Below are 10,594 nucleotides of genomic sequence, written 5' to 3' on the forward strand. Positions count from 1 at the left end.
TGAAGTCATGAAGGCATGCTGCTTCCTGGGTTTCTCCTCGTGGCTTGCTCAGCCTCCTTTCTTATAGAATCCAGGACCACTAGCCCAGGGATGGTTACAACCACAGTGGTTTGGGCTCTCTTGTATCAGCAGATCTGATGGAGGCATTTCCTCAGTTGATGCGGCCTCCTCTCCAATGACTCTAGCTTGTGTCATGATGACATAAAACTAACCAGCAAAATCATTATTTTTTATTTCCTCACAAGTTTTATCTTTACATGCTCTACACAGTATATGGTAAATTTTGGAAATCCTCAGTCATACCACCATCCTCTAGAGACAGTTAAATTTTGTATAGAGAGGGAAGAAGCTGTTGGAAAAGATCCTTCATCCCAGTTTGCCTTCAGACCTCATTCGGCTTGAAAACATGCACACAAATATATATATTCTATTGACTATATATATACATATATATACATATATATTCCATTGAAAAATTTATATATATATGTATATATATATTACTCTTTGTATTCCTCATCCCTAGTGTATAATTATTTTGAGAGCATTGTCTTTTTAGAATTCTAACTGAAACCCTGAAATATTCACAACATTCTCTCTCCTTTGGCCCTGATATACATTTTCTTAACACCCCGAAGCCTTCAGATTTCTGTTCCATTCCCCAACTTCCCATTGGTTTTTTCCCCTGGCAGGATGTGGATGTTTGAATAAGAATATCCTTTTCTTATACTTGAATGCTTGGTCATTAGGTACTAGTGGTATTTTAGAGATATTTGTCAGAGGTGTAGTCTTCTTGGAGGAGGTGTGGCCCTTTTGGAAGAAGTGTGTCACTGGGGTAGGCTTTTGAGTGCCTAACGCTCAGGCCAGGCACACTTTCTCTTCCTTCATCCCGCTGAGATGTAGAACTCTCAGTGCCCTCTCTAATACCATGTGTGCCATCAAGCTTCCTGCCATGCTGATAATGGACTAAAATCTCTGAAAGTAAGCCAGTCCCAACAAATGCTTTCTTTTACAGAGTTGCCATGAATGTGGTGTCTCTTCATAGTGTTAGAACTCTAAGACATAAGACACTGGAGTCTTGCCCTGTCAACGTATGGAGCAGAAGCTGGTCAGGAGTCCTAGGAAGAATATTTATGTAGACTTTGGAGATTTTTAATTCTGACTTCTCCTATGTAACAACATGTCTAACTCAGCATTTTGGAAATTTCAAATTCCAACCTGTTTGCTTTATCTGTTGAGACCTTTGCCCTTGTCTTGGGCTTTGATTTTGTGGTGTGGGTTAGAAGTGTTACCAGAGAGAACAGTGTAAATGTGCTATTTACCTTGTACAACATCTGTTTTAGTGACTAGGCCTCTGTGTTGATTGTAGAACAGTGTCTGTAGATAATTTGTTTTCTTTACCTCTTACACAGTCCTCTTGTCTTTTCTGGAGAGAGCATGGGTTTGATACCATCTACTCTGCCTTCACCAGAATGAAAAGGCTCTCTTTGGTATTTGTTGTTTCCATGATTATCCCCTGACAATGTTATTCTCTGATAATGCCACTGTCACACATTTCCAGTCTTTCTCAACTCCTTCCTCATTCCTGGGAAGCAGGGTTGCTTCTTCTCAACAGCAAAAGCATTCATCCCATCTTTTCTAAGAATAGGTGACTTAAAACAAGCTCTCAAGCCTTCCTGATTTTGGCTTCTTCATTTAAAAAGACAACCATGGAAATCAATAGGCAATATACTCCACATGCCGTAAACATTAGGGTTATGTGGAGAAGACTGATAAAACCACAGTTTCCTGAGGTCTTTTGAAATTTGCTCCTCCGGAATCTCACGCTCCTCAGCTCTGGGGTTCTGTCTCCCATCACACAGAAGGGACGGACACACTGGTATAAACTAAAGCTAAGAGCACTGGAATAGACTGTTGCAAAGATGAAGGAGTCATGTTTTAAAGTACCCAGCCTTTAGTGCTTAATCAATGTCAGTTTCATCCTGCTATTGTCCCTCATGTGTTTTAGAATGATACTTCATTTTAAATGTTTTTCACTAAAATTTAAAATTAATATGCAAAGTCCTGGGTTTCATTGTGGCACTTCCATATGCATATATGATTTGTTCTTATTCATTCCCTCGTCTACTTATTCTTCCCCCATTCCTCTTTTTAAAATTATTTTATTTTGCGACTATAATATAATTAAATCATTTCCCTTCCCCTTCCTTTCTCCACACCCTCCCATATATCTCTCCTTGCTCTCTTTCAAATTCGTGGCCTCTTTTTAAATAATTGTTTATATGTTGCTTGTATGCCTGTTTTCAGGGATTACCATTTGCGACTGGAGAACTAACTGACATGCTCTCCCTTGGGGAAGACTATTTCTAGTGCTCTTTGTGGAGGGTTGAAGCCTCCTGAGCTTTCCCCTTATCCACAATAACATGTCTATTGTTGTTCTGTTCATCACATATCAAGGTAGTCATGTTGGCGAGACTATGGGTGTAGCTTTTAACACGTTTAGGAGACCAATATCACAGCAAACTCTTTCTTCTTCTGGCTCTTGAAATCTTTCTACCCCTTTATCTGCAATGTTCTCTGAGCTTAGGGTGCAGAGCCACACTCTCCTTTTGCTTTTTCTCTGCCACAATAATACCCCCTCTGTGTTCATGCCAAAGGTATTCCATTACATGCTCTTTTTCCATCCTCCCTTAAGATCTGCTCCTTCCCTCTCATACTCCTCTAGAGAGATATTTTAAACCTGTGCCAATAAATGAAATAGTCTGAACCTATTCAGGGAAGAATTGTATATATTCAAATCACCAACATAACCCATGATTCAGTCCTTTTCGTTAGCGATTAGAATGCTCAGTGAAAGAGGTCAGCTATTAATTTGATGAGAAACACAGAACTCAAAAAGCCTTTTTGTAATCAAGATCTGTCAGAATTTCTCAACTTTGTGAAAGATGGTGAAGGGTTACTATTTCATTCTTACTTCAGAAATTTTAAATAAGAAACTTAAACTCAACAGGATCATTCACTGCATAAGAAAAAAAGAGCCAAGAACACTGCTGTTCTGGTATGTACCTCATCAAAATGAATTTTAGTACAAAAAAAAAATCAGAAATCAAAAGAGGTTCCAACATTACAGTCCACATACAGTTAATTGTCTTAATTGTTATAAGTGATTTAGAAGCTCTTAACATTTATTGAAGTAAAATAAAAATGAATAGCTCCCTAAGTCATAGCCTTCTTGACTAACTGGCATACAGAATCAATTGTGTACGGCATTTAACATGCATTTTTAGAAAATTGGCTTCCTTTTTAGAAATGACATCCAAGGCATAGCTGCAAGGCAGTCACCATCAATTACCTGATTATTTCTGTTTTAGTAATGACACAGTTCTCAGAGGAAATAGATTGTACCATTGGCTTTTAAGGCTAATAATTAATCATACGTCTTCTGCCCCCTAGCACAAGTTTGGAAGCCACTGAGAACATTTCCAGGAGTAAGATGACAGGGATCAAAGTCCTAGCCTTCGTTTAGTAAGCGTAAATTGGGGAAAAGTTTTGTCGATCTTGGGTGACAGCTACACTTTCTAGCACCTTTACTGGGTCTCGAACTGTGCAGTCAAAGTTAGAGCTGCCCATAAGTAAAGCGGTGACTCTTATCAGTGGTCACTGAGAGGGACAGGATTGCATGTTCAGAGATGTCTATCCCTAACCTCTATTGGTTTACTTCAAGGATGCAGGACTAGAGTTGAATGCATTCCCCATGGGTAGATCTGAACAAGGGATACTGACAACAGGCAACTCATACATGTTTGACTCTTTTTCAGTTATTAGCATGGTGGGGCATGCTGAAGCATGCATGAGCAGCATGTAAGGATGTTCTGTTGAACTTGTCCATATTGGGCTTCATAATCTAAGTTGATGAGGACAACTGACCAGGTCTCTTCCTCAAGAGGGCCCCAGATCTCATTACAGATGATTGTGAGTCACCAAGTTCTTGCTGGGAACTGAACTCAGGTCCTTTGGAAGAGCAGGCAGTGCTCTTAACTGCTGAGCCGTCTCTCCATCCTTGTTATTTTAGGGTCTAGGTGGGAAGTTGAGGTGAAAGATGCTGGAACAGTTAGAATTATACAGTAATATTCTAGGACATTTCTGTATCCTTTGTAGGAAAAAGAACTATATATCTTTTCAACACTCACCACTGACCACAGATCTCCCCACCCCATTGCCCAACACAAACAAAACAACTAAGTAGGGCTGGAGAGATGGCTCAGAGGTTAAGAGTACTGGCTGTTCTTCCAGAGGTCCTGAGTTCAATTCCCAGCAACCACATGGTGGCTTACAACCATCCATAATGAGATCTGGTGCCCTCTTCTGGTCTGAAGGCATGCCAGCAGAACACTGTATACATAATAAATAGATAAATAAAATCTTTAAAAAAAACAACTAAGTAAACTCAGAATAAATTGATCATGACCAAATGCTATCATCAAAATAAACAAATCCTAATATTGTATCTATATTATATCTCATAATTGAAAAGATTCAAATGGGAATATGTGCTTATTGTATGTCTAAAGCTGTTATATATATGGATATGTGTAGTAATTCCTTAGCATGTATGTTGCTCAGATGTAAGCTAAACTTTGAGCTGTCCTCAAAGCTTATACACTGAATTCTGGTAGATTCTGCATTTGTTCATATATATGACTGGGTGCTGTGTTCTGGATGATGGGCAGATCAGTGTGTACACCCTAAGATCCACCATGGGTACTGAGATCTTGCTCCTGTACCAACAGATCAGTGTCAGGATTTTCTTTTTCTGCTAACTATGCTGTTCACATTTCACGATACAGAGACTGAGAATAATCTCCTCTCTTTCCATTGTCACCAAAATGACAGGGAAAAAGGCACTCCCATGAGGCATTTGGTTGATTCTGTGTTGCACATTTTACTGAAAGTTTGTGGAGATAGGGGTGATGCCAGCAAAATCACAAAAATGAACTAATCGCGTCAATCTTTCCACCAAGTGTGCCACTGTTAGTATGGTTCTTTCTGCTCCCACCCCTCTCCTGCTTTCCCTTTTCCCCAAGAGTTAACTTTGTCCCCAAGCTATTAGCATTTCTTTCAGTTTTCTCAATTCTCATTCTGAAGTTCATTTCAAGGTTTCAAAGATCCCCTCTCCCTGAGTTTTAAGAGTACGGCCATAGAAGGGCTGCATAAAGATTTATTTCCCCCATGAGCTAAAAGATACAATCAGTATTAGGAGCATCTTCCATCTGTTTTTGGTTTAAATATTGTCTTCATTAAGCACAAATCAGATATCTGTCTATATATTACATATCTTTCTGTTACCTATCTCCATATTTTTATCTGTTCATCCATTTTGACTTTGATCATCTGCTTCCATAGTTATGCTAAAAAACATTATTATTTTTCATGTGCTCAATATTAGCCTTAGCTCTGTAGTTTGAGGAATATAGTCACAAGTGTGACAGGGCCCCAGACCTTACTTAGCACAACTGATTCCATGATGGAAGTGGCATTCAGGCTGTGAAACTGAGCAGTAGACAGCACCACCTGCCAACATGAAAACAAAGACCTAATCTGCTATATAGTTCTGGAAAAGTCTCTAAAGGTACTAATGATGCTTTTTGGCTTCCGTAGCTCTACTTTTGGCTAAATGTTCTTGTTAACTGAAGTATTTCAACCCAGGGCATGGTTTTGTGTTTAAAAGCTCACCCTGAGGAAGTCTCACGGCTACACTGAAAATTCCAAGCACCCAAAGTAGTCAAGTCACCTAATAAAGACTTTCTATTGGCTTAAATCCATATCTGAGTGGTTCTTTCTGGTGAATACCCAACAACAACAATAATTTAAAGTTTTGTAGGAATTTGGTTGCTTATCTACATGTGATTAAAGTTTAAATCTACATTATGTGGTTTCAAAATATTTAGGATGTCTAATTCTTGCAAATTTAAAGAACAAAATTACCGATTTTCTTTGTAATTCTTGAAATTTTTACAGCTATAACTAAAATATTATTTCACAAAGAAATGATGTAACAATATAAACAAAGCATATTGAGTTTTCTTTAAGATAGTTTTAGGTTTGAAACTGGGTGGCTTGAACACTTAACGAGTATTCTTGTACTTAACAAGTGTTCAAGCTAAATTTTATCATAAGGTAATCTTTTTTTGTTTGTTTTCCATTTTATTTATTTATTTATTTATTTTTAATTTATTTATTAAGGATTTCTGCCTCCTCCCCGCAACCGCCTCCCATTTCCCTCCCCCTCCCCCGATCAAGTCCCCCTCCCTCATCTGGTCAGGGAACCCTGATTGCTCTTTGTGCATAAGGTAATCTTTAATATACTTTAAAGGTGAAAGATACATAAAAAATCCCTTTGGTATTCATTCCCCTCCCCCAAATTTCTCTCAAACAAGTACAAGGATACATCCCCTCAAGCAAGTACATCTAGAACATCATTCAGTGCTACTTATTGTGTGTGTCACACCTCTGGTGTCCAGAAGATAAATCTAGAATGTCAGTCTCTAACGAATGAGGATAGTACTAAAGACAGTTGGAAAGAAGCACAGGAAGCAAGTAAAGAAAGCTACTGCTCAGGCTTTTATTTTTCAGAATTTCAATTGCAAAGCCTTTCTTTTAAATTTAACTCTCCTTCCTTGCTTCTCCCAAATACATGCTTAAATCTTTCAAGGTGACAATGGTTTCCCAATGCTCTGCCTCTCCAGCCCTAATGTAAATTTGGCATGCTTGTTATTGAACAAGAAAATGATTTAATCAATGCAGTCATTGCCATTTGTAGTAGCTGTAATCCACACACTCATGTTGGTGCATAGAGATGGACAATTTCTAGTACACATCCAAACTAGCAGGCATACACCAGGTAAAGGAACTGTAGACTCGAGGCACAGACTATAAAAAGAAAAGCCCAGGGTGGCAGCTTTATGGCAGTGCCTGTACACAATTGATTCCACTGCTCAGACAAGCAAACGTTTCTCCAGCTGAATCTTTATTTTAAATTAACTCCAGTTTCTGGTAGCAGGAACAATTATTTAGACCTGCATTTAGAGACAGAAAAGGGAAAAAGCTTTTTCTTTTATACCTCACTAGGCTACAGAATAAGTAACACAATACAAATGTCCCTGAAAGGATTAATGACGCAACTCAAGAGAGCTACTCTTTGTTCTAGTTGGAAGTACGATCATCATTGCCTCTGATCTGCAGATCTCAGGATAAGCAAGGATCACAGAAGGATGGTAAGTAAGTAGGCATCTGGAAAGGGATGGACTTAGCCTGAAATCAGCTGTTTGCAGCCCCCAGTTCATTCTGTACTCCTGAGTTTTCCGTTTTCCCTAATGCAGTGGCTGCAGAACTCCTTGGGATGGTTCCGATATTATTGTGGAGTAAACTGTTGTTCTACAGACAAGTACTTACGCCAATATTAACAAAAGTTTTTAGGAAATCCCGATGGAGATGCCGAGAACTTAAACAGCTGTGAAAACAGTGGCAGAATGTATTCTTATGTGATGTGTTTCAATTCCTAGTATCACCCTTTGTAAGAAAAAACTAGAGAAATGTGTTGTTTAAGACAATCTATTTTATAAAAACAATAGAATCTGGGCACTGTGCTATTGCTAATGAAACAATGCAGGAAGCAACTGTAGCAAACGGTTAGCTATCCTGTTATTTTCTCAGAGTGCCATTGACATATCAATGAACATTGAAGCTTGGTCTTCCACCACTCATCAGGCGACAAGAGGCAGCTACTTGACATTACTGTCTCTCATTGCTTTTCTGTAGTAAACGAAGATTATAATACTTCTTACAGTTATTATTAGAATTACATGAATTGATTTGTGCAATGTGCTACAATATTCTGCCTGTGGCAGACTCTCTGTCACTTAGGATATTTAGAGAACATTTAGACACAACAAGGTTTCTTTTCTGCTACATTATTGGCTTCACTGTTAGTATGCCATACACTGCTAGAATGCAGTCTTTATGAGTATAACACATTGCTCAAAATGATTACCCTTGTATCCCGAGAATCCAGACTGGCATATAATGGGAAGTAGGTAGCCAATAAATACTTCTTAAATTAATGTGTCAAGTCGAATCTATGGAGTGCAGATATATGACTACTCCTGAATTATAAGATGTAAGATTCTTATAGTATAAATGAGTAGAAAGAAGATCCCTGGAAAGAGAAAACGAATTTGGGATCCCAGTATAGCTAACCCACCTACCAGCTATATGACCTTGAAGCGATTTATTTTCTTTTCTAGTTTGAAGATGATGTATTCTGCCTCCAACAGTTGTTGGGGGACCAAAATAAATAACATAGGTGAAAGTGACTTGCACGTAGTAAACAAAACGTTCTTCAGAAACAAAGTAAATTCTACCATTAATATAGCACTTTAGAATTCCCAAAATGCATTTGCAAGTCTCATCTCATTTGTTCCCCATAACAATAGGAAGTGGTGTGCATAAAAGAGCGCTTTCTTGTGCAAAGATAATTATTCACTACATAGGAACAAACTTAAAACTGCAACAAAAATTTCATGCTCTGAAAGGGAAAAATGACTCAATTAAGGCTTTATCTTTTAAAATGGAATTAAAGTAACAAAAAAGGTTGTCGTTGTTTTTTTTTTAAAAAAAATACTTTTAGTTATAATGGCCACGAGTGAGGACTATTGGAAATAATGGGTTTTATTAAAAGAACATAATTCTAGCCAAACTGTGCGAGAACGCAGTGCTACACCCTTTTATGTTTCATTAACTTAAAACACATCGTGTGAAAGGAGATCGCTGTGGAGCACTGGAAAGGTTTAATCAGCTTTCCCAAGGACTTTTATTCTTCTGATAGTGAAATCCTTTCGCCTTCAAGTTTCCACCTTGTCGCCGGCCTTATCTTTTTCTCTCTTCTCAGTTTTGAGCGGCTTAAGTAGGCCAAATCCTTGTATGCCAGTTGCACCGAGTGTGGTTCACACTGCTCTCCATTAATACTCTCTCTTATATTGCTCGAAGTTCAGAAGCCTTCCTGAGACTTAGTATTCTATTTGGCGAAGGATTTGCATGATATTTATAGACGAACGATCAAAGACATTGATTTAATGGTTAGATCTAGATATGAATCTTCAGAGAGCAGGGATGTGGAGAGCAGACTAATTTTATAAATGATCAACTCATTAGAGCATTAGAGAATATTTTCATGTTATGATGGCTTTTTCTTTCCTGCGCAGCCTCATTATGGTGCAGACACACAATAAAACTGAGATAATGAGGAACCTCTGTATTATTACTGTCTTCATTTTATAGATGATTAAAATGTAGCTCAGAAGTTTAATGACTGAAGGCAGAACAAGTAAGTGCCCCGTTTTTAATCCATGCTCCTTATGCAAAGAGGTAGATAGGCATGGGGGTCAAAAGGAAATCTGCTCCTCTCCCACATCCCGTAACAATTTGGATTTGTGCTTTACTATAATAAGAAGTCTTTTCAAAGTACCCATTGCTTGATATTAGGATTTCTGAAATCTCTACTCTGAGACTTCAGTCCTTTCTTCCACAGTAGAATTTGACCTCTGAGGATTTTTTACTTGAGGAAGATTGAGTGCAATAATAAAGAGAATGTTGAAGTGATAGTCAAGATGTGTGAATTGTAGAGTTTAGCTCTGCTGTTGAAAATTGTTAAAATTAAGTATGACCACATACATTAGTAAAAATGAATGTATTTGAACTGAAAAAATGTTTGAATTTGGTTAGGAATATTTCTCTTTCTGAATCTTTTGTTGTTGTTGTTGTTGTGCAAGCTTTTATTAAACGTCTGTACAGGACAACATCCAGCCTCCAGGTGCAGTTGCCAAGACCCTGTTAGGCTGTCGGCACTGGCTGGGGCATGGCAGGCGGCTCTGGCTTCCCGCCCTTCTGCTCTGAGATGGGGGTGGTGGGAAAGATTTCGTCCTTTGGCTCCACAATGCTCAGGTGATCTGGCAGAGGCTTCTTGGGGCCGATCTTACCACTTGGATCCCAGGGCAGCAAGATCTTCACTTTGATGAGGAGCACATGGCGCACGGCAGTGTCGACGTAGTAGTTGACAGGGTCTCCACTGTGGATCATCAGACCATCCACGAACTTCATGGACTTGGCCCTCTGTCCTCGGAGCTTCCCGGACACCACAACCTCGCAGCCCTTGGCCCCACTCTCCATGATGAACCGAAGCACGCCATAGCAGGCCCTTCGCACAGCAAGCCCTCCGAGGAGTTTGTAATGTAGAGACTCAGCCTGAGCAATGGCACACAGACCTCTTGTGGCCCCTTTCTCTGCATAAAGCTCCACGCTGCCCTCAGGGAAGCCGAACCTCTTCTGGACCACTGCGGTCAGCTCTCTGATCCGGCGACCCTTCTCACCAAGAACATTCTGTGTTCTGGTGGCTAAAATAATGATTTCTGTTCTGGTTGGTGTGATTCGGACTTCAACCCCAGAGTAGCCATCTTCAGCCAGTTCCCGAGTGAGAAACTCATTCAGTTCGGCTTTGAAAATGCCATCTGCCACAAACTTCCTCTTCTTAGAAATCTGC

General features: G+C 39.2%; 1 protein-coding gene across 1 annotated transcript; it reads right to left on the bottom strand.

The window, feature by feature from the left end:
* Nucleotides 1-9,785: 9,785 nt before the first annotated feature.
* Nucleotides 9,786-10,365, bottom strand: LOC142844814 (small ribosomal subunit protein uS3-like). The gene has a single exon (XM_075963618.1). The coding sequence runs from the start codon at nt 10,222-10,224 to the stop codon at nt 9,889-9,891; it is 336 nt and encodes a 111-aa protein (XP_075819733.1). The 5' UTR covers nt 10,225-10,365; the 3' UTR covers nt 9,786-9,888.
* Nucleotides 10,366-10,594: the final 229 nt, after the last annotated feature.

This window comes from Microtus pennsylvanicus, chromosome 2 (genome assembly GCF_037038515.1).
Source record: "Microtus pennsylvanicus isolate mMicPen1 chromosome 2, mMicPen1.hap1, whole genome shotgun sequence".
NCBI lineage: Eukaryota > Metazoa > Chordata > Mammalia > Rodentia > Cricetidae > Microtus > Microtus pennsylvanicus.

Excerpts from the sequence above, each read along its gene's own strand:
- LOC142844814 (XM_075963618.1), bottom strand. The coding sequence starts at position 10,224 with ATGGAGAGTGGGGCCAAGGGCTGCGAGGTTGTGGTGTCCGGGAAGCTC.